Raw genomic sequence first — 23,363 nt, 5'->3', positions numbered from 1 at the left:
GGGATCGAACCCTGGTCTCCTGCCTTGCAGGCAGATCATTTACCATTTGAGCTACACGGAAGTCTCCTGTTGTCTCTGTACCCAAATAAAAGAAGCATACACTTTAAGATACCACTAATGAGAAAAAAACAGAGACATTACTTTACCAACAAAGGTCCATCTAGTCAAAGCTATGGTTTTTCCAGTAGTCATGTATGGATGTGAGAGTTGGACTATAAAGAAAGCTGAGCACCGAAGAATTGATGCTTTTGAATTGTGGAGTTGGAGAAGACTCCTGAGAGTCCCTTGGACTGCAACGAGTTCCAACCAGTTCCATCCTAAAGGAAATCAGTCCTGAATGTTCATTGGAAGGACTGATTCTGCAGCTGAAACTCCAATACTTTGGCCACCTGATGTGGAGAACTGACTCATTGGAAAAGACCCTGATTCTGGGAACGATTAAAGGCAGGAGGAGAAGGGGTCAACAGAGGATGAGATGGTTGGATGGCATCACTGATTTGATGGACGTGAGTTTGAGTAGGCTCTGGGAGTTGGGATGGACAGGGAAGCCTGGCATGCTACAGTCCACGGGGTTGCAAAGAATTGGACACAACTGAGTGAACTGAACTGAGTGAGATCATGTGAGGTTTTATAGAGAATAAGAATTATAGAGCATTACACTTGCTTTTCAACTGTCTTAATCTTTCTTCTTTTTTTAAAAAAATATTTATCTTTTGGCTGCACTGCATCTTAGTTGCAGCATTCGGGATCTTTGGTTATGGCATGTGTCATCTAGCTCCCTGACCAGGGATTGAACACGGGGCCCCTACCTTGGGAGCGCAGGGTCTTAGCCCCTAGACCACCAGGGAAGTTCCTGTCTTAATCTTTCTTCATTCTGAAGCCTGCCCTTTCTTACTTGAATGGCAAAGCCTGCCCTCTTTCTTGAATGGTGAAGGTTCCCAGCCCCTGTCATCAGTGTATTTATAGTCCACAGCAGCAACTTTCCACCAAGCTGGCATACTTTTTTCTTCCCATTTTCCCTTGTCAACAACTTAATAAAATTTGACATGTGCTTCAACATAAATTTGTAAGGCATTTTGCTTTTGTTAGTATTTTTCTAGTCCTTTCTCTATATATTTTATAAACATAGATGCACACACATAGTTTTACATATATGGTTCTATACATATATGGTTTTTCTATTATAAATGCAATAACATCATGTATTTTTTCCTTACTATGAAATATTTGATATACAAGAAAAATACAACCACTCTGTGTGCATGAATTATAAAGCACAATAACAAACATCTTTATTTGAAAAAGTGGAATATCACTTACACCCTCATGTTGCTGTGTGGGTCCTCCCTGTGACATCACTTTCTCCCACACCCGCAGGGTTACCACCATCCTGAATTTGGTGTATACTGTTTCTTTGGGTTTTTTTTAGCCTTACCCTATAATTCCTAAATAGCACAAAGTTTATTTTTGCCTTGGTTAGTTTTTCCTTTATAGAAGTTTTATTATCTGGCTAAATTTCTAAGTATATGATGCTACATAAATGGTATTTGAAAAACTGGTTGGGTTTTTTAAAAAATAATTTCAAACTTTACAGGAAAGTTGCAGGTACTATACAAATAAATTTTTCTCCTCAGTCATTTGAGAGCAAGTGGCCAACAGGAAGCCTCATCACCTGTAAATACTTTGGAGTCTTGTTTCTGGCAAACAAGGAGATTCTCCTACAAAACCACAGACAAACATCAAAATCAGGAAACTGACATTGACCCATCATTACCATCTAATCCTCAGAGTTTTTTTTTCAAGTTCCACCAATCGTCCTAAAGAAGTTCTGGATAAAGAAATGGTCTAGTACAGAATCACGTGCCATGTTCGGCTTTCATGTCTGTGGCGGTTGCTTTTCTTGACTTACATGACTGACAATTTTGAAAATGACAGGACGATGATTTTGAAGGGTGTCTCTCAGTTAATGCTCGTCTGCCATTTCTTCATAATTAAATTCAGGCTGTGACCTTCAACAGAAATCTGGCCAGATGCTCTTTTCTCCTGGCATCTTCTCAGGCTGCACACGATTTAGATTTGACCCATACTGGTGAAGTTCACTTTGATCACTTGATGAAGGTGGCTCGGCCAGAGAAGTTACCCTTTGTAATTAGTACTTTGAGGGATGTGCTGTGTGTGTGTGCATGTTCAGTAGTGTCTGAATCTGTGACCCCATGGACTGTTACCTGCCAGGTTCCCCTCTCCATGGGATTTTCCAGGCAAGAAACACTGGAGTGTGTTGCCATTTCCTCCTCCAGGGGTTCTTCCTGATCTAAAGCTAGAACCTGCGTCTCCTGCATTGGTAGGCAGATTATTTACCACTGTGTCACCTGGGAAGCCTCGGGATGTACTTTGCAACTGTGTAATTACCCTGTACCTTGTCAAACTTAAAAAATTAAAAAAAAAATGTATTTGGCTGTGTCAGGTCTTAGCTGTGGCACGCAGGACCACTGTTGTGGCACACAGCCTTCTCTGGTTTCAGGGCTTAGCTTAGTTGCCCCATGGCATGTGGTTGAACCCAAGTTCCCTACATTGGAAGGTGGATTCTTAACTGGATCACCAGGGAGTCCCCAAACTTGTAGTTTACTTGTATCTGTGTGGACCCATGATTTCTTATTTTATTGAATGGATTATAATCCTTTACTATCAATATTTACTTGAGGCTCAAACTCTAGAAACAGAAGTCTCTCAAGCTAGCTTAACCCAAATCTCTTATTCTCTCTTTTCCATATTTTTTCTCTCAAAAAGAATCCTGGTTAGAATTTAAGTTCTCTCCTTTTTCCTTCCTTGATTCTGTTTTGTAGGGGCTATTTTGACCAATTGTGCAGCTTGGACTAATTTACATATGTCCAACATGCTTTTTCATTATCTGCACACTCAGTCAATACTGATGACCCTGGGTTGTCCCAGCAATTACTTTCACTGAGGTCCCACTCCCTAGAGCTGTCTGCAAGCACCAAAATCCATTCTCTCTTTCTCCTTAGCACTTACATGGTAATGGAGTAATCAATCCATGTATACATGGTAGCCAGCTAGGCTATCTTTCCAAGTCTTGCCTGCAATCAGACATGGCCATGTGACCAAGGTCTTACCAATGAAATATGAGCAAAATTGATGCATGGCATTTCCAAGTATGGGGGGGGGGGTCTTAATACATTGCCTGTGGCTCTTTCTCCTTCTTGCCAGCTGAGAGTCCTACATGGTAACAGGACACTTCACCATTTCTTGCTTCAACAGCACACACAGTGACAGTGATCTGGGGACAGCTGGGTGACAAGATGGAAAACATCTGAGACCCAGGCGGCCACATGGACCAGGACTATCCCACTGCTGTGGACCATTACCCAGGAAATAAACCTTGCCCAAAGCCACTGGACTTGTTTACAGCATCTTAGCCTTCCGCCTTCACTCTCACATACTCCACTGGAACCACCCCTAGCCCCACCCCCAACAGCTGTGGGAGTTCTCAGGAGACAAAATCCCACACCACATGTCTGCACCAAGGGTGGCCAGAGTTTAAAGACTGTCCCCAACTTCTCTGTATGTGTGCTTTTATGGAGCTCCCCAAATCTTTCCTTTTGGTTTCTTCGCCTCTCAGAACATTCTCAAGATGATTATGGAGGAAGAAAGTGATTGACTGGGTTTTCTCCTCCTCCTCCTCAGCCTCCTTGCTGTGTTTTGGTGAAGAAACAGACTTTTAAAGGGGGCACAATATATTTTTAAAAAATCAAAGTTGTCTTACTATAACTAGCTTACAAAATAGTTAAGTCAGCACTGTGCCCTTTTCTGATTTAGTTCTGGAGAGCTGGGAAATGTTCTCCACACCGTCCTTCATGTCAAGAAAAATGTAGGGCACGTTGACTGAGGGTGGCAGGTTGGAATCCAAAAGATAATGAGGTACGACTGGGTGTTCATTTTGCCAGTTTTTAAAAATGGTATAAAACTATTTCCTCCCAATGCTGGTACTATGCCATCAATCACAGAGTTTGGTCAAATAATTCTAGGCACTTGAGGTAAAAAAGAAAAGCAAACATTTCCAAAAGTGAGTCGAGATTGGCCTTGAAAAGTTCCCCAGCTGGTGCAACTCTTGTTTCCCTGCCAGGATACTAGGCAGGACCGATGACAAGCTGTCCCCTTGAGCCGGAGCAGGAGAACCAGCACACCTGCTGCTCGTGGGTTTTTCATCTTCTCCTCTTTCCTCCCCTGGGAGCTAGAAAGTTACTTTAAGGTGGAAGAAAATACAGTGGTCCCTTGATATCCAAAGTAGGGCATAGGTTGCAGGACACCCTGCAGATACCAACATCCACAGATGCTCAAGTCCTACATAAAAAACAACGAAAGGTTTGCATTATAATCTGTGCACATCCTCCTGGACACTTTATTATTTTTGAAAAGTATTTGGCTGTACCAGGTCTTGGTTGCAGCGTGCAAGATCTTCAGTCTTCATTTTAGCACATGGAATGCTTAGTTGCAGCATGTGGTATCTAGCCCCCTGACTAGGAATTGAACTGGGGCCCCCAGCATTGGGAGTCTTAGCCACTGGACCACCAGGGAAGTCCCCACCTTCCCAAACACTTCAAATCATCTCTAGATTACTTATCTCATACTATATCAGATCAGATCAGATCAGTCGCTCTGTCGTGTCCGACTCTTTGCGACCCCATGAATCGCAGCACGCCAGGCCTCCCTGTCCATCACCAACTCCCGGAGTTCACTCAGACTCACGTCCATCGAGTCAGTGATGCCATCCAGCCATCTCATCCTCTGTTGTCCCCTTCTCCTCCTGCCCCCAATTCCTCCCAGCATCAGAGTCTTTTCCAATGAGTCAGCTCTTCCCATGAGGTGGCCAAAGTACTGGAGTTTCAGCTTCAGCATCATTCCTTCCAAAGAAATCCCAGGGCTGATCTCCTTCAGAATGGACTGGTTGGATCTCCTTGCAGTCCAAGGGACTCTCAAGAGTCTTCTCCAACACCACAGTTCAAAAGCATCAATTCTTCGGCGCTCAGCCTTCTTCACAGTCCAACTCTCACATCCATACCTGACTACTGGAAAAACCATAGCCTTGACTAGACGGACCTTTGTTGGCAAAGTAATGTCTCTGCTTTTGAATATGCTATCTAGGTTGGTCATAACTTTCCTTCCAAGGAGTAAGCGTCTTTTAATTTCATGGCTGCAGTCACCATCTGCAGTGATTTTGGAGCCCAGAAAAATAAAGTCTGACACTGTTTCCACTGTTTCCCCATCTATTTCCCATGAAGTGATGGGACAGGATGTCATGATCTTTGTTTTCTGAATGTTGAGCTTTAAGCCAACTTTTTCACTCTCCACTTTCACTTTCATCAAGAGGCTTTTTAGTTCCTCTTCACTTTCTGCCATAAGGGTGGTGTCATCTGCATATCTGAGGTTATTGATATTTCTCCCGGCAATCTTGATTCCAGCTTGTGTTTCTTCAAGTCCAGCGTTTCTGCTATGTAAAAGTTAGTTGCTGGTGTGCAGCATATGCAAGTTTCGCGTTTTGAAACTTTCTGTAATTTTTTTTCCCCAATATTTTTGATCCGAAGTTTGTTGAATCTGCAGATAGAGAACCCAAGGGCATGGAGGGCTGACTATTGTTACTATAAAACAGTATGTGAATCTATATTCTGTCAAGTCTGTCCTGGAGCTAACCAAATAATTTAGGGACACATAGAAGAACCCCACCCTCCTCACAGAATCCAGTAAGCTCTGTCCCTCAAACGCCCACCTAGGACCGGGCCATTTGCAATCATATTTACCACCACCCCAACTCAGCACTGTGCTCTGAAGCTGGAAGATCCCAAGGCACCATCCTTTAGTTTCATCTAAATTGTTCTATGGGTTTTTCAGGGTTTGTACTATGAAGTTGGGGCCTTTCATCAGTTCAGTTCAGTCGATCAGTCGTGTCCAACTCTTTGCGACCCCATGAATCGCAGCACGCCAGGCCTCCCTGTCCATCACCAACTCCCGGAGTTCACTCAGACTCACGTCCATCGAGTCAGTGATGCCATCCAGCCATCTCATCCTCTGTTGTCCCCTTCTCCTCCTGCCCCCAATCCCTCCCAGCATCAGAGTCTTTTCCAATGAGTCAGCTCTTCCCATGAGGTGGCCAAAGTATTGGAGCATCAGTCGTTCCAATGAACACCCAGGACTGATCTCCTTTAGAATGGACTGGTTGGATCTCCTTGCAGTCCAAGGGACTCTCAAGAGTCTCCTCCAACACCGCAGTTCAAAAGCATCAATTCTTCGGCACTCAGCTTTCTTCACAGCCTTTCATAGTTTCACACTAATCTCATTTTCTTCTTTAATATTGTTTCTCTTTGTTCATTTTGGTATGAGGATGAAAGTTTTCACAATCATGGCCTTGTTTTCCCTTGCCAGCACTCTAGTCTTTTATACATATTTCAATGCCAGAAGAGTGAAGCCATAATATGTGGGCTGGCTGGAGCAGAATCTAACAGTTAGGATCCTACTAACACAACTGAAAGAATTATCTGCTCCTGAAAGAGAAAACTGTCTTCCCAATATCACATTTTTACTCAAACTCTTTATATAATAACTTATTAATTAAAAGTGTTTTTCTGATTATTAAGTAACACATATATGTTTCAGAACAGTTGGAAAATACAGAGATATATAAAAGAAAATAAATAATTCCACAACCGACCAGAGCTAGTCACTCTGTAGGTTTTACTCTGGAAACACCAAGCCTTCGCTCACCTACACTTTGGAAATCTAGCCACAGACTGTTTTGTTTCAAAGCAGTCATGTCTTTTTCCACAGAATATGAAATAGAAACATATAAAAAACATACTCAAAGAGAAGAATGAGGTTTCTTCACAAAGTGGTTTCCTAGAAATCCTCCCTTTTCCGAGTGCCTATGAGTCAGAGACTCTAATACAGACTACCTGATTTATTAAAATAATAATAATAAAAATAAGAAGAGGCCAAGGAAGAGAAAGGTGAAGGGCTTATCTCCAGATTCCCCCCCGACTTCTCACACCACCAGGGGCGGGATGCCCACTTTTCTTTCGAGCTGGAGGTTTGTCAGTCTTAGGGGCTACAGCGAGGCGCCGAGGGAGAGCCTGGGAGGGAACCTAAGAGTTGAAGGGAGAGAGAAGAAAAACTCAGTGTTATGTCCTCCCAGTACCCTGCTCCTGAGGAAAGGTGTTGTGTGTGGGGAAGGCCAGAGTCAGACAGCAAAGGGGAAGGACCACACTACAGAAAATGGGAGCCCGGTCAGTGGGGTCGGGGCGATCATGTGGAAGGCGAGGGATGAGTCAGTGAGAGCCCCCCATCCCTTCACCCAGCCCTGCTTTCCTCACCTCTTTCCGGGGGATCTCACCCAAGCGGGAGTCTGTGTTCCTTCTGGGGGCATTTTCCCCTCGGCTGTCAGTCCTGCCGTACAGATGAGGGGATGAGGAGGGGCAGCTGCTCCCCACTCTCCCCAACACTCGGGGAGAAGAACTACTTCCTGGTGCTGTCTCTTAAGAATAATAACAAACAAGATAGACCCGGGGATCCAATAAGAGGAAACATGAGTGGAGTCACATACTGAGTTATACTAGGTCATCACAGTCCTAGGACTCTCAGTTCTGAGCTGCAGGGTAAAGAGGGAAAAATTAAAGTAGAAAAACATGCAGAAGAGATTTTTTTAAGAAGTGAAAAACAAACCAAAAAGAAAAGAAGAGATAAAAGAAAAGGTGGGGAAGGGTGAGAGATGGAGGAAGAGGAGATTCCAAGCACCCTCACTTCTTCCCCAGAAAAGGGCAGAAGACACTACTCAACAGACACACTCCACACTCTTCCCGTTCACAGTCTAGATGCCTTGCACCCAGTCCCTCCTCCCTTCCCTCCCAGGGTGGTACCCGCCGCCGCCATGTTCCAGCCTCTTCAGGTAAAGCAGCAGATCCTCGGCAGGTAGTGCCTCCCAGCCCCGAGCTTGGTAAAGTCGTAACAGCTGAGACACTTCCATCAGCTGCCTTGAGGATGCGGGCCCATCTCCACCTGAGACACACATCAGGAATGATCATCATCCTGGGCTGGCCCCAGCCCTTGTTCCAGCTCCCGGAGCCCAGAAGGGCCTTCAGTTCCAGGTACCGGCTCCACACCTGAGACCTACCTGTAAACCAGGACCTGCTTACCTCTCTCTGGGGAGCCACCACTGGGACCACCGCTCTGTGAAGGGGCCGAGGGAAGCTCATGGACCCGGAAAAGACTGGACGCCATGGCTAAGGGAACTTTAGTTTTATGGACAGGGGGCGGGAGGCGTGGCACCTGAGGGGTTTCCTCCCAAGATGGCGCAGTCAGAGGACCTAGCCAAAGGAATGAGATTCAGGATGAGGAAATGGGGCAAAAGCCAAGGAATCCCAACAGCCTTAGCCTTCATGGGGCTTTGTAACCTTTGCCAGCTCCTGAAGACCTAGCCCTGGTAAGTGGATCTCCTGCCTCTTTCAGGCCCAGCCCCAAACTTCTTCAGAGTTGGCGCTCACCTGGCTTAGGGGGAAGCTGATCGACGGAGGGGTTCTCGTGGCTCTGGGGTGCAGTCTCCAGCAGCTGGGGGGATAAGACAGTAGGGCTCCCTGAGGACCACTGAAGAAAGACACCTCAGGGTCTGCAGGAAGCAGCAGGGAGGTAGGAGCTGGTCTCCTAAGTTCCAGAAGGAATTGCTGCAGCAGAAATAAGGGGGACTGGGAGAGGCAGAAACTGGGATGAAGTCTTAGTCCTAAAAGGCCAGAGTCCTCACCTCTCAGAGTAGAAAGAGAAAATGAGGAAGGGACAGAGAAAGCAAGATGGGACAGGTGGGCCCTCTCACCTGGTGCAAAAAATGCTTGAGGCCCTGCAGCTGGGAAGGGGGCGGCAGGCCTTCCTTCAGGAAGCCATCCCCCTCAGACCCAGGGTCTTCCTCAGGGAATGGTCGCTCTGCCCGGTGATCCGGATGGAAGGTCCCAACTGCAGAGAAGGCCTCCACTGTACAGTGAAACAGGGGGTGTGTGCTGTAGGGGGAGGGGTCCTCCACCAGGCAGCTCGCTCAAGGCCTGGAAGGAGGGGGCCTGTCACACATGAGTGGGGCTTCGCGGCTAGAAGGTGATCACAGTTGAAAACAGCTGGAGAGGGAAGGACTGAAGGCAACTGGGAGCTGGGCACAGCTGAATTCTAAGACAGAAAAGTAGACAGAAGGGGAAGGCTGTGGTCCCTGGATGCTGAATGGATAAATCCCGCCACAGCACAGAATGCTTTAAGATAAACAGACATGTTCTGGCTCTTTCACCAGAACATGCCCTCGTGCTTACTTCAACCTGGGTTGTCTCATTTTCACCACACAGAGCACCCCATGCACCCAAGTCACAACTCAAGATCGGCTGATCTGAGGAAGTTACCAACCCACCAGACCGCCTCTCTTTAAACTTGGACCCAAGAAACAAAGGCGGGTTGTCTAGAGTCTTGCTAGAGTCAGTGTCACAGCTGCTCAAAGCCATGTGCAAATCAAAGCAGCAAGAGCAAGAACCCAAGGGGGAGAGAGGGCCGGTCATTCAAGAGGAAGAAGTGGAGGAAGAGCCCAGGTAGGCCCAGAGCAAGGAGGAACAGCTCTGCTGTTCCCAACAGCCCCTGGTGCCAACTTTGGTTCTCATTAAGCACAGATATGTCCCATTTCCTAGAGTCTAACTGCCTGTATTTTAACCAACTAGAGTGGATTTCTGCTCCTGGTAATGGACAGTCACTAAGACATCTGGGAAATAGAATGCTCAGGCCCCCAGCAGACAGGAAGTTAGGTTAAGAGAGAGACAGTCAGTGCGGGGAAGGGGAACCCGGTGACTTCTGTCCCCAGGCACCTGAAGATGACGTGAGGTCCGGCTTTGGCTCCAGAGGCTGGAAGGAATGCTGGCTCTGGAAAGTGGGGCCTAGCAGGAGACTAAGATCTGGGGAGGGGCTGCAGAGAACAGGCGGTGGCACCCCAGGCAGCTCCTCCCGCGTCTCCCGGCTCTGCTGCAACACAGGCTTCAGGGCCACTGCCATGGTGGGCACCGTCCAGATCCTCCTCTCCCCCTTGTCTGGTTCCTGCGGCCCAGGGCTGGAGGGGCCGGCGGGGGGAACCTGGGCACAAGAGAGGATGCACTTAAACAGATGAGACGTGCCACAGACACTTTAATAAGATAGCAGATTAGTAGAACGTCCTTAGAAGGGGATTTGAGAACATCTATCAAATTTCTGACAAATTTTAAAACGCTTATTTTTGATCCTACAATTCCATTTCTAGAAACTGTATAGGTATACTGAACCAAGACATATTAATGACATTTTCTGCAGCACTATTTGTAGAAGCAAAACACAGGAAACAACTTTAATATCCACCAACAAACACTTGGTTAAATAAGTCATACAACTGTGTATAGAGGGCAATGTTTCTGTGCGGGGTGGCGGGGTGGAGCTGGGGGTGGGATACACTCAAGACACCAGTAACAGCTGCTGCTTCTTGGGGGAGGAACCAGGAGACTGAGGTGCAGGCATAGTATGGAGATTACTTTTCACCATATACCTTTTTGAACAATTTGTTTTTTTTTTTATTTTATTTCATTATGCTTTAAAATTTTTGGCTGCACGCATGGCATGTGAGAACCTTAGCTCTCCAACCAGGGATTGAACGTGTGCCCCTGCACTGGAAGGCTGAGCTTTAACCCCTGGACCACTGAGGATGTCCCTTTTGTTTTGTAAAATTACTATGTGCATATTATTATCTATCCCCAAAAATATTTTAGCTAATATTAAAAACTTAATTGGTAAAAGAAGGACGTAGGAGATGCCAACAGAAGGAGGGCAAGGGTTGAGAACCCCTAGGGCAGGACTCCTCTAGGGCAGGACTGAGCAACAATTTCGGACTCTTTCCATCACAATTACTTCAGCTGCCCTTTGGCAAAACTAGCATCATGTGTTACCCTCTCTTGGGCTGGGAGAAGAGGCTGGTGCCCAGTGCTGTGGGGCCAGTCTAGGGAAGTGGCGGCCATGGCAAAAAGATGGCTTTTGATGAGATAGTTACTCTTTGGGAAAGCTCACAGAATTTTCCTAACGCAGGTCCTAGGAGCTGAACTCGGACTCTCCTTGGGAGGGAGCTAGATGTCCCAAGAAGGGGTCTAAACAGAACCCAGACGGCCTACCGGGGGGTGGGGCGGCAGGGTGGTGGTGCTGAGCAGCCGGGTGGCCTCTTCCCAGTGGGCCTGCAGCATGGCCTGCAGCCGCTCCACCAGCTCCACCCGCTGTTCCTCCAGCTGCTGGTTCCCACTCTGCAGTTCCCGCACTCGCGCCTGCTCCCGGGCCAGTCTGAGAGGAAACATGCGAGAGGTGATGTCGGGCCTTGGAGAAAGCAGAGACTCGGACAACAGGAAAGGCCACAAGGAAAGGTGGGACACAGGAAATTGTGAGAGGAGTTGGGGCCAGTGCAGAAGAGACCAAGGCTGCAGGGGAAGGGACCAAGGCCTGACATGGAGACTCCAGGGTCTGGTACCTGAGCTCATAGTCCTGAGCCACCTGCTGCTGCCGCTCCTCCCGCTCTGCTATTTCCACCTTGAACTGAGCCAACTGGGTAGACAATTCCTGCTGGTGCTGTCCATTCAGCTCCTGCAGCTGCTTCCTGAGAGAACACAGGTGAGAAGAAAGGACTGAAGATGGAGAAGGAAGTCATCCAGTAAGAAAAAGTCAGCATGTGTGCATGGGAGAGTGAGCGAGCAAGCCAGCCAGCTAGCCCTGCCCTGGCAGGGTTGGAGGGCGGGGTTGTTCAGGACGGCTGAATGGGTTCCCTAGAAGCAGACACTTAAATGAGGACTTACGTGAAGGTGGTTCATTTAAGAAGCATTTCCAGAAAAAAAAAAAGCTGGTAGGAGAGTAGGGGAAGGAAGGGAGAAGGGCACGTCTGCACGTGCTGCAGGTCTCAGCTCAGCACTGTACACACCAGGGGCTAGGGAGCTAGAAATTGGTATTCCTGCAGCCATCAGTTATTGGCTAAGTGCTCCTTCCTATGGAGGGAAAGCGGAAAATCCCCAAGAAGGTCTGGCTCGCCTATGAACCGGAGGCAGGTCTTCCCCCGAGAGACAGACAGGAGCCGTGTGTTGGAAGCCGGTAAACGGATCTGAAAGGGTCTGGGTGGTCCACCCCCACCACCTGCTGCGGCTGTGGAGAGGCCGCAGCCGGCGAGCTCCAAGCACCTGTGATGGTCCCTCAGGGAGGCTGCCTGCCGAAGGCTGCTCTCCTGTGCCTGAGCCAGCCGCTCGGTCACCTGCTGCTCCAGCTGCACCGCCAGCTCCGACTCCATCTGGATCCGCTGGCTTTCATACCGGGCCTGGGAGTGAAGCAAGTGGGTGGGTGGGGGAGGTCATCATCAGCTCCATTCTGTTTGGGCTTAGAAGGGTATGGAGGATGTAAGGTAGATTAAAAAAGGATGCTCATTAAAAAAAAAACTAAAAAAAAAATAAAGTTCTTTCCGGCTCCCAAGTTTAAAAAAAATAAAAAATAAAAAAAATAAATAAAAAAGGATGCTCAGAGCTGGTGCACTGAGATGACCCAGAGGGATGGGATGGGGAGGGAGGTGGGAGGGGGGTTCAGGATTGGGAACCCATGGCGGATTCATGTCCATGTATGGCAAAACCAATACAATATTGTAAAGTAAAATAAATATATAAAACTGAGATTAAAAAAAAAAAGATCCATGCACCAACATTCCCTCGTATGTCTGAGGGGACAAAAGAAAGAGAATTTTGCCCCAAGGAGTGAAAACGGTTTCTCTTCCTTAAAACCATGACCTTGGACAATACAAATGTTTTTTTCGTGCTTTTTAAAAAAATATTTTTTTAATTCCTTGCAATTACCTAAATTCTTTTTAATTTTTAAACATTATGGTAAGAAGCATATACAAAGCTTACCTTTTTAGGTAATACAAAACTTACCATTTTAAAGTGTAGCATTGTGTGTACTCACATTGTGGTACAGATCTCTAGAAATTTCATTTTGTAAAACTGAAGCTCTATACCCACTGAACAGCTCCTCCCCATTTTCCCTCCCCAGCCCCTAACAATCCCCACCCTACTTTCTGTTTCCACGAAGGATTTTATCTGTTCTAGGTATCTCATTACCTAACTTTTTAAGTTTCAGGTATACAACATAGTGACTTAGTGATTACACATTATAAATTAATCCCCACCCCAAATTTTTTAATGGAAAATCTTAATGATATATACTCTCCCTCTGAGCTGGCAATTTCACTTTAAGGAATCTATCCTTCAGAAGGAATGCCAAAGAGTCATGTACAATGATGTTCACTGCAGCATTATTTATTTTTGGCCGTGCTACGGCTTACAGAATCTTAGTTCCCTGACCCACAAATTGTGCCCTCTGCAGTGGAAGCGTGGAGTCCCAAACTTTGGACGGCCAGGGAATTCCATGCAGCACTTTTGTCTGTTTTTAAGCTGTGCTGAGTCTCCATTGCAGTGTGCAGGCTTCTCTAGTTGCAGCTCATGGGCTTAGTTGCCCCGTGGCATGTGGGATCTTAGTTCCTGGACCAGGGATTCATCCCTCATCCCCTGCATTGGAAGGTAGATTTTTAACCACTGGACCACCAGGGAAGTCCCCAGTGTTCTTTTTAATAGTGAAAAAAAAAATTGGCATCAGGGTAAATTTCTCATCAAAAGGATGATTCATACATTAATTGCAATATAATTCTTTAAAAAAAATGATGTACATCTGAATGTGTTGACATGGAAAGATGTCTATGATATACTACAAGGTAAAAACAAGTTGCAGTGAATATATATATATATATATACTTTTTTTTTTTAAAAAGCACCAGCCCATAAACACATATGAAAAAGTTCTGAAAGGATACACACAAAGTGATATGATATGAGAAGGCAACCGATACTGTGTACTTCTGTACACTTGAACTTGTATTACAGATCACTTTTATTCATATCTTAAAAATATTTTTTAGAGTTCTCTGGGAAGACTACCTTGACCCATCCATATAGAATTGATGGCTCCTTTCTGTCTTGGATATTTACATCTGATAAATTAACTTTGAGAATTTAAACAGAAACTGAGTTTAAGATTTTAAAATAAGCTGACTGAAAAAAAAGTGAAATGAGAATAATGACTCTAAAAGATGACAAGAAAGGAAAGAAAAATAAACACCCAATAGGCAAGACAAAATAAGATATAAAGGGGACTTCCCCGGTGGTCCAGTGGCTAAGACTCTGTGCTCCCACTGCAGGGGGACTGGGTTTGATCCCTGGTCACACAACTAGATCCCACATGCCGCAACTAAGACACTGTACAGCCAAATATTTTTAAAAATAGTTATTCTTACTCTAAATTATTAGGGCTTCCCTGGTGACTCAGTGGTAAAGAATCTGCCTGCAATGCAGGAGGCCTGGGTTCAATCCCTGGATCGGGAATTCTAAAGAAGGGAATGGCAACCCACTTCAGTATTCTTGCCTGGAGAATCCCATGGAGGGAGGAGCCTGGCGGGCTACAGTCCATAGGGTTGTAAAGAGTCGGACACGACTGAGCACTAACACTTTTCTAAATTATTAATCATACTCCAAAATGTGTGTGCTAGACAAGCTCCCCATGTAACTGGTGGGCTCCCTACTGCTGGGACTGTGTTAGGATTATCCCTGCCCAGAGCTTACACACAGGAGTTGTTCAGTAGGTTTACTGAATGCACACATACACGCATGTGGCTGGCACCAGTTTAGGGGCTTATAAATTACTACTGAATTGTTTACTAATGTCTTTAGCTTTGGCCCTCCATGATAAATTAGTTTCCATGTGGTCAGCCCTCCAATTCAATGGGCCAAGTGAAAAGTGTGTTCTCTCAAAACTGGCCTCTCTAACCCAGAAATTGGGTGTCTCCCTAAGTCAACTATTAATAAGGAAAGAAGTCTCTCAGAAACTCATTAATTTGCCCCTAACATACGTTTTACCCATAAAGGCCAAAATTTTAGTTAGAAATGGGAGTGTCTGCCCTGACTCCTGAAGCCACTTCACCTCAGACCTCTGTCTCCCCAGCAGGAACACTCCCCTAGAACCTCAGCCTCCTACCTGCACCAGGCTCATCTCCAGCTGCAGGGCGTCTCTCTCTCTCCGAGCTGTATCCAGCTCTCCTTCCAACCGCCGCACCTCAGACTGCAGCAAGGCCAGCTGCTGCTGGGCCTCCCGGGTGGCCTGGGCCTCCCTCTGGGTGTTCCCCTAGGAAAGGGCAATCAGACTTCAGTTTGTATCTCATTTCCTGACTCCCTGATTCACCCTCCCATACCCTAAGACCCAAGCTCCCTTCCTCTTCACCTGTGACCTATTTCCTCATCTCTGTTGAATCTCACACTTCAGTTTTCCGTATATTTGATGCCCCCGGCCCTTCCTGCAGGCCCTACCCTCTCAGTCTTCTCTCCTTCACTCTCCTTCCTGCTCCACTACACTGTGTATTCTGACATCCATCTCATTCAATTATTTTGTCCTTCATCTGTTCCTCAACTGCCCCTTTTACCTTCTCCCTTTCCAGCTGAGCCTGGCTCTCCTCCTGCAGCACCTGGTAGTGCTCCTTCAGCTGGTGCTCCTGCTGGGCCCAGCTCCGCCGTTCTTCTTCGAGGGCCACCTGCAGTGTCTCCAACTGTCGACGCTCACTGAGTTGCCCCGCCCGGGCCTCATCCCGTTCTTCCTGCAGGACTTGGCATCGCTGCTGTTCTAGTTCCAAGCTCAGGGTCAGAGCCTGCCTCTCCTCCTCCTACAGCCCCAGGAGAAAACCAAGATTTTAGCATGCCCTCAGGAGACCAGCAACCTGCATCCGCACCCCCACACACTGTGCCGGCTGAGAATTACATCCATGAAAACGCAATAGTTAAGAAGCCCACAGGATGTCAATATGGTAAATAAGAGTTTCTGTACCAGAATTAGGTAGACCTGGGCTCAAATCTCAGTCTGAATCCCAGCTCTGCATTTATTTTGGGTTCTAAGGCACCACCCTTACTTGTAAAGTGGGCCCATTACAGTCCACCTTATGTGGATTAAAGTTAAAAGGGTATGTAAAGCATTTAGCACAATGTCTGGCCTGTAGTAAGTACTCAATATATGATAGCTGTCACCACTGTCATCAAAAAGAAATTCCACAAAGACTAGAAAATTCAGCCTTACAAACATGTACTACCAACCAGCAGCTGCCACCAGCACTCTTGGACTGTTAGGAATGTCAGTCCCAGCATGCATTAGCAAGCATGTATCATGCATGCAAGAAATTCTAAACCTGGCTACTAATTCATGTGGGTAATCATCTTATCATTTCAGCAATGAGAAACCTAAGTCTCACCCCTACACCTTTCTGAAAATATTTAGATTCCCCAACCCCTCATGTATCAAAACCTCAGGGAAAGGACCCAAGAAATCTATATTTAAAAATAATTCCCAAATGATTCTAATGAGGATTCAATTTGCAGAGTCTCTCAAACTGGCTTGATGGCAGAGCTCACTTTTTGTAGAGTACCTAGCAGCACTAGTGTTTTGATGAACACACTTTGCTCTGGTGCAACTCAAATTATGAACTCCCACAATCCACCAAAAGCCTTATCCCCAGACTTCCCTGGCAGTCCAGTGGTTAAGGCTCCTTGCTCCCAACTTTGGGGGGCTCAGGTTCAATCCCTGGTCGGGGAACTAAGATCTTGCATGCCATGGGTTCAAACAAACAAACAAAAAATCCATATCCCTCTAGAAGTAATGACCAGCCTTTATTGGAATTAACCCAGGCGAGCATTCTCACCAGTGTCTCTTTTTCCCGTTGCTGCAGTCGGGCACCTTCCTGCTCACGACTCAGGGCCTCCATGGCCTCAGAAAGGCTTTGTTCCAGGCGGGTTACTGTCTTTCAAGGAGAGAACACAGGATGGAGGAACTGAGGAGAATCCCTGCATGCCACCCTTCGAAAATCATTAACAACATAAAGTTTAAAAGCAAGGATTAACTAAATGACTTGGGGGCCAGAGGGATGAGGAGATGAGCAGACACCAAACATGCAAGTCTGACAGCAGAAACACTGAAGGGAGAGGACACAGAAGAAGAATTGTCAGGCTAGCTACGGCAAGCTGGAGGTCAACCTTCGAGGAACCCTGGTTCCTCCCCGATCCAGCCATTGGTGACCCAGGTTCTAATGCCTCGTGATCCTGGTTGCCCACCTCCTGCTGCTTGCTTCTAGTGAGTTCAGCTGCCTGCCGTTCCTCCTGGAGTCCCCGAAGCACCTCTGTCCGCTCAGCTTCATGCCGGTTCCAGCCCTCCACCACTCGGGCCAGGGTCTCAGGAAAGGAAGGAGGTCACATAGAATTTCAAATAATTTTTCTTCCCTCTTTGTGTCCACCGGAACAGGGCCAACAGCCACCTTCTTCCAGTGGTCAGCAGACCCAGCACTTACCCACCCCCAACTCCTAATGTGAACAAACAAATGTTGGTTGGCCTCCCCCTGTATTCCTTGGTGCCCCCCATGGAGAGACCCACCCACATTCTGCTCCCCTGGCACCTTGTCCAGTTGTTCAATCATGATATCTTTCTTTCGGTCAGCAGTCACGGCCACAGCTAACTGTTGCTGAAGCTCAAGGACACGGGTCTGCAGGTTCTGAATATGGCGCTCACAATGCTGGGAAGAAAGGTGAGGGGGTCTGGGTGTTGCCACCCTTAGTTTGACCAAAGCTCCAAACTTTCCAGCTTCTCTATGGGGGAAATGGGCTGGAGACAGGGAGCTTGGGTCCCAAGAACAGAACAGGTTTGAAGAGGGAGAGTCAGGAATTCCAGAGCCTGAGATCTCCAACGCCTTCCTCTACCACCTCAGGAAGCAGGGGTGTGGTTTCCAGCCTCTTCCCTTTCCTAGATCTCCTGAGAAAAACTTCCATGAACCTTTCGGCAGGGGTGCAGTAGTCCACGCTGCAAAGAGTGGGAAGTTACTCCTGCCTTAAGAAGCATACCGGACACAGTGATTCGGTGTGGCAAGGGGAAAGGGGAAAGCCTTTCATTCATGCCCAGGCCGTTTAAAATAGAGGAAGAGAAGGTTCCAAAAATGACAACACGACCAATAATTCCGACTTTTCCTCTGCCTCATCCTGCTCTCTGCCCCCTTCAGATAGGCTGAGGCTCCAGAAACAAAGCTCATTATACCAGTAGCTTTGCACAAGCCAACAACGTGTTGTTCATTCACCAAACATGTAGAGTATTTGTTTGTGTTGGGTATGTTCTAGACTTTAGGAAGACACTGCTGAACAAGATAAGGTATGACCCATGTGGAGTTTAGGTTTTAAAGAGGGGAAACAAACAAGACATACCAGACTTTGATAAACTATACGAAGGAAATAACAGAATGATCTGAAGGAATGCCTGGAGGGGAGGTGTGCCATCCTAGACAGGGTAGTCAAATAAGGCTTTCCTCACAGGAGAGCCATTTGAGTAAAATCCTAGCTTGCAAGACCTTAATCTTTTAGCACTTGGCCCTAATTATAATCTTTGCTTCTGTCAAAAGGAAGCCTTTATATCTCACCTTGCGACGAGTATGCTCTGAATCCAGTGCATCTCTCAGTCCCTGAAAATCTGGGGGGTTGAGTGGGGGCCCTGGCCGAAGGCTGGTGTAGCGGGGGAACAACTCCTCAAAGGCCTGGGCTGAGCTGGATGGAGACAAGTCTTGCAGCGGTCGGGTGCTGAACAGATTAGGTAGAGAACAGTAGGGATGGGAAAGCTTTAGAGACCCAGAGTCCCATTTCCAGACATTTTACAAATAAGGAAACTACAACTCAGGGCACGAGCCAAGCCCAAAGTCACAAAGTTACATAGGGAAATGATAGAGCCCTAGAGAGTACACAAGCTTTGTGAGTCACTCTATACTACTCCTTCCTCTACTCCATGCTCCCTGCAGCACGAGTCACAGCAGAAAAGAGCTAATTCTTCTGGAGGAGGAAGGACCTAGAAAGCCAGGTACTAAGCAGTGGATGCCTATGTTCCCAAAGGAGTAAGCAGGATAGAAGAAAGGCAAGAAAGGGTAAAAACTGAAAGCTAAGTGACAAGCAGCTTAGGTCCTTAAGAGGTATAAAAGCAGCAAAGGGAGAACTAAGCGATAGAACACTTGGCTTTCCAAGAAAGAGAGAAAGGCAGCTAGAAGAACCCCAAGGAGAACTCACTTAAGCAAAGTGGCTGTGCTGTCACTGTCAAAGGAGTCCTCTTCCCGTCTCTCAGAGTTGGCACCTGGAATCGGGGGATCCCCTGCAGACAGCCAGAGGGACCCACAGCCAGGGTCAGGTAAGGATGGGAACAGGGATCACTTGAAGGAGAAGAGGAGTGGTCCTTCCTTTCTACTTCACCCACTCCTCCTGCCTCTCTCCCTAAGAATGGGAGCCTTTTCTCCTGAAATCTCTTATCTCTGAGTCTAGGTCTCCAGCCCATATATATTCTGCAACTTTCTCCACTTTTTCCCACCGCTTAAATCTAGGTTCTCCTTTATAGAAAATCACTCACGATAAGCCACATCCCGTGAGGTTTGGAGCATGCTCTGGAGTTGACCCCGAACACTCTCCATCTCAAAGATATGCTTGGAACCATCCTAGAAAAAAACAATGCAGAAATAAGATGCAATAATCCATACTGCATCCAGGGCAGATGGCATTGAGTGGTCCCTAAGGCCCAAGCATTTTTACTCTCACACCTTGGAAAGCAACAAAAATATAACTGACTCAAGGAGAAACTCAATTGTCTATGGAAGCCAGAGAGGTAATGCAAATGAATTAACTGGGCATCTTAAGGTAAGAGTGGTGAGGATTCCTTCCAACTAGAGAGCAAATACCCTGTGTAAAGACTCTGCTGTCCAAAGCTATCAGTTCTTCAAACTCTGGGAGGCCTAGCCAGTCTGCAGATCGGTTATGATATGTGTTCTATCTGACACTATCTTCTCTATAACATGTATAATTGATTAAACTATGTTTTAGTGATTTACATGCCAAATTTTGAACCATACAATCAAAACAGTTTCAAGATGAAAGGGTCTTAGAATATTTTCCTTAAATCCCTAGTTTCCTCTTGGGATGAAGAACCCTTATCCTCATTTCCAGTACCCACATCCCAGTTAAAGCACAGCAACCTACCCCATGGGTGTCTCTGAAGAAAAAAAAAAAGTTAGGAAGTCTCACAATTTTCCAACTTATGGGCGCAGTACTCTCATCAACATTTGCTCACAGGAACAAGCATGGCTGACTGTGTAGTTAAAAGAAATTATGGAATCCAACAACAGGAGCTCAAATCTCAGTAAAGCTCTTATTTTTTTTTTTTTTAACCATCCCCAATCCCAAGACCCTAGAGGTGTCCAAGACAGACCTCCCTCACCTTTTTCTTCACGTTGTTCTCCAATCCCACTGACAAGCTGTGACTCAGTTCTTGGGCCAAGCCATCCAACACCTCATGGGGAGGTGGGGAGGCAGCAGGTAAATACAGCTGGGCTCGGGCTGTGCTCTCTGCCTGACGACTGAGGTGCAAAGAAGTATACAGCTGGGAGGTCACCTCAGAGGACACTTGGTTCAGCCCAGGGGCTTCTGATGACTCACTCAGGAGGTCCTTGGCCCGTAGGGGTGAAGTGGGGCTGGCAGCTGATGCTGCCATGACCACAGGGAAGAGAGAACTGGAGACAGCAGAGGTGGGAACTCCTGGTTCTGCTTTAGGAGAGCCCAGGGGAGTAAGTACCGGGAGAAGGAAGATTTGGGAGAAAAGAGGAAGACTCCGAGCGAAGGATTCTTGTTGAATGAGGGTATGGAGCCTTTCTAGTTAAAGGAAAGGTTTCCAACAGTTCCAGAGGCCATGGGAGAGGACAAATGGGTTTCTTTCCACAGCTCCTGGGAACAGTGGAAAAGGCGGGTGCAGCGAGGAGAAGGTGGGGATGGAAGACCTACTGCGGGGCAGGCGCACCACTGCAGTTCCTCTGGAGCGCTGAAAGCTGCAGTTCAACTTCTGGGCCAGGCTCTCATAGTCCACTGAGCTCTTACGTTCTCACACCCAGAATGCGCAAACTGAAAAGGACCCAAATCCAACAGGGGCCTAATTTCCGCCCAGCTGTCTTATGTGCCCCTCAACTGGCTCCGGTCTCAGCGAGGCAGGAACCTCACGCTCCCCACCTCTCATCTTCGCCCATGCACCCGTTCCATACAAGATCAACTCTCTGGTATATCCCCTCCGATCCCTCCGGGCAAGAAAGCCGCAGCACGGCTCCCTAGAATCCCTCCCTCCCTACTACCCCAAAAGAAAGTTTGGGAACACTCAAGTCACGCCCTCTGATGGCCCTAAAAAATACGCTTCAAGGCGCTCCAGCCTAGCCTGAGATCCCCTACCTCGATCACCCCGTTCCGACTACTTCCCACACCTCCAGTCCTCAGCCCCGCAGTTTGCCAAGGTGGGAACTAGGGAATGCCCCCTCCCCCTGAGACCCGGTAGGCCCACACCCAAAAGACCCCTCTTCTCGCGCCCTTCCCAACACAAAACCGTTGGCAGTCTCCCGCCCACCTTCCGCAGCTCCGCCTCGCTCGCTCAGATGACGTCACCAGCCCAGGATACAGTGCTTTCAGCCGCTTCCAGCTTCTGGAGCGGAGAGTCTTACACGCGCATGCCCAGACCCAGCGCCACGGATTGGCTGAAGCAGGTATGGGGCGGAGTTACTGCTGCGACACTTTGACCCGATGGGGCGGGGCTCCGCGAAAACCGGAAGTGTCGAGTGACGGGCACTCGGAGCAGTTCCGGTGAGTCCGGGGGAGGGGACCGCCGTCTGGTTTGAGGGATCCGTGACTGAGAACTGGAGCCGACGGGGTGTGGGCGGTCCCGGAGAGAGGCTCACATTCTCTGCCTTGCAGATGACTGTCCACAACCTGTACCTGTTTGACCGAAATGGAGTGTGTCTGCATTACAGCGAGTGGCACCGCAAGAAGCAAGCAGGGATCCCTAAGGAGGAGGTGACGAGAGGGCCCCGCGCCACTTGGGTGACCTCGCATCTCCAAATGCACATAGTCCCAGTCCAGCCCCTTTTCTCCAAACCCTGGCTCATTCCCACCCCTACCCCGTCTCCTTTACAACAGAGAGCTAATTCTGCCCCTCTCCTTCCAGGAGTACAAGCTGATGTACGGGATGCTCTTCTCTATCCGCTCTTTTGTCAGCAAGATGTCCCCGCTAGACATGTACGCGGAGTCGGAGGGGTTGTTGAGGGAAGGAGGGAACAGATGGGGAGGGGGTACTTTCTGGAGTGGGAGGGGCTTTTGTCCCCAGAGAGGGTAAGGAGACAGAGAGAAAGGCTGAGTCAGGAGCGAGAATTCAGGAGCTGGCAGAAGCGGCCGTGGGGAAGAGAAGGTTACAGAGGTTGGGCATGGGGGCTACAGTGAAAAGTGAAGCTGCGAGGTGTCTAAGAGGGAGTCTATCTAGAGGGGATCAGAAGTATCTCTTTGGGAGAGATTCCGCTCCCATTCCTTAACATTCCTCCCCATCCCTGCAGGAAGGACGGCTTCCTGGCCTTCCAAACTAGCCGTTACAAACTCCATTACTACGAGACGCCCACTGGGATCAAGGTTGTCATGAATACAGACTTGGGCGTGGGGCCCATCCGAGATGTGCTGCACCACATCTACAGTGCGGTCAGTGCCAGTCCCTTGGACCCTGCTCCCAAAGCCTCAACAGCCATGATCACTCAGAGCCCCAAGACTCCATCCCTGCCCTACACCCTGGGTTTTCTCGGGACCTTTATGTCTTTATACACTCCCACCTCCAGTTTCTCCTCAAAGGGTTTGCCTCCCAGCCCTTGATCCCTGTGCATTCACACACCTGTGAGGTTGAAAAGACGTGTTCAAAGCCTGGCTCTAACACCCTCCCTCTTCACAGCTGTATGTGGAGCTGGTGGTGAAGAATCCCCTGTGCCCGCTTGGCCAGACTGTGCAAAGTGAGCTCTTCCGCTCCCGACTGGACTCCTACGTCCGCTCTCTGCCCTTCTTCTCTGCCCGGGCTGGCTGAAGGAAGCACTCTACCTCACCCCTCAGAAGAATCGCTGTCTGCCTGGGGCCCAACCTAACCTGCCCTACCACCCCAGTCCCCCAGCCTCATCAAGCCCCTCGGTAGCCCTCCTAGGGGGACAGCCTAAAGCCCTTCACAGGAAGGCAGCCTACTGGAGTCCCTACACCTCCAAACCAGGTCCTCTCTACAGTTTGATCCCCTACCTGACTCTGTGAGAAGTACAGAATAAACTTTTTATCACCCTCTGGGACCTCAGCATGTCAGTTTGAGTGGTTTAC

At 47.8% G+C, this 23,363-nt stretch overlaps 2 protein-coding genes across 7 annotated transcripts; one reads left to right on the top strand and one right to left on the bottom strand.

The window, feature by feature from the left end:
- Positions 1–1,263: 1,263 nt before the first annotated feature.
- On the bottom strand, positions 1,264–21,743 carry CNTROB (centrobin, centriole duplication and spindle assembly protein). Of its 6 annotated transcripts, none has more exons than XM_061389611.1 (20): positions 21,598–21,743; positions 20,431–20,569; positions 19,570–19,654; positions 19,236–19,317; positions 18,602–18,758; positions 17,594–17,710; positions 17,256–17,372; positions 16,847–16,945; positions 15,584–15,820; positions 15,142–15,288; positions 12,252–12,385; positions 11,555–11,680; positions 11,208–11,370; positions 9,888–10,149; positions 8,870–9,024; positions 8,547–8,610; positions 8,199–8,369; positions 7,923–8,061; positions 7,380–7,452; positions 1,264–7,151 (listed from the first exon to the last, which is right to left on the bottom strand). In XM_061389611.1, the coding sequence occupies exons 3-20, from the start codon at positions 19,628–19,630 to the stop codon at positions 7,026–7,028; spliced, it is 2,430 nt and encodes an 809-aa protein (XP_061245595.1). In that variant the 5' UTR covers positions 19,631–19,654; positions 20,431–20,569; positions 21,598–21,743; the 3' UTR covers positions 1,264–7,025. The 6 variants fall into 6 exon arrangements, with proteins under 6 accessions (XP_061245595.1, XP_061245592.1, XP_061245593.1 ...); XM_061389608.1 differs by having other exon boundaries at positions 20,431–21,107; positions 21,598–21,693; XM_061389609.1 differs by lacking the exon at positions 21,598–21,743 and adding an exon at positions 20,991–21,591.
- Positions 21,744–21,758: 15 nt separating this feature from the next.
- TRAPPC1 (trafficking protein particle complex subunit 1) lies at positions 21,759–23,335 on the top strand. Its single transcript, XM_061389706.1, has 5 exons — positions 21,759–21,830; positions 21,942–22,040; positions 22,192–22,262; positions 22,574–22,712; positions 22,957–23,335. Exons 2-5 carry the CDS (start codon positions 21,942–21,944, stop codon positions 23,083–23,085), a joined length of 438 nt encoding a protein of 145 aa, XP_061245690.1. The 5' UTR covers positions 21,759–21,830; the 3' UTR covers positions 23,086–23,335.
- The last annotated feature ends 28 nt before the right edge of the window (positions 23,336–23,363 follow it).

The sequence above is a fragment of the Bos javanicus genome, chromosome 19, assembly GCF_032452875.1.
Source record: "Bos javanicus breed banteng chromosome 19, ARS-OSU_banteng_1.0, whole genome shotgun sequence".
Classification (NCBI taxonomy): domain Eukaryota; kingdom Metazoa; phylum Chordata; class Mammalia; order Artiodactyla; family Bovidae; genus Bos; species Bos javanicus.
Note: the sequence above shows the minus strand (reverse complement) of the source record. Positions and strands in the feature narration are given on the sequence as shown.

Excerpts from the sequence above, each read along its gene's own strand:
- CNTROB (XM_061389608.1), bottom strand. The coding sequence starts at position 20,703 with ATGGCAGCATCAGCTGCCAGCCCCACTTCACCCCTACGGGCCAAGGAC. Across the intron at positions 16,946-17,255 it reads CTAGAAGCAAGCAGCAGGAG|ACAGTAACCCGCCTGGAACA; the intron begins GTGGGCAACCAG and ends TCTCCTTGAAAG. Across the intron at positions 12,386-15,141 it reads TGGAGATGAGCCTGGTGCAG|GCCCGGTATGAAAGCCAGCG; the intron begins GTAGGAGGCTGA and ends CTTCACTCCCAG.
- TRAPPC1 (XM_061389706.1), top strand. The coding sequence starts at position 21,942 with ATGACTGTCCACAACCTGTACCTGTTTGACCGAAATGGAGTGTGTCTG. Across the intron at positions 22,263-22,573 it reads AAGATGTCCCCGCTAGACAT|GAAGGACGGCTTCCTGGCCT; the intron begins GTACGCGGAGTC and ends CCATCCCTGCAG. Across the intron at positions 22,713-22,956 it reads TGCACCACATCTACAGTGCG|CTGTATGTGGAGCTGGTGGT; the intron begins GTCAGTGCCAGT and ends CCCTCTTCACAG.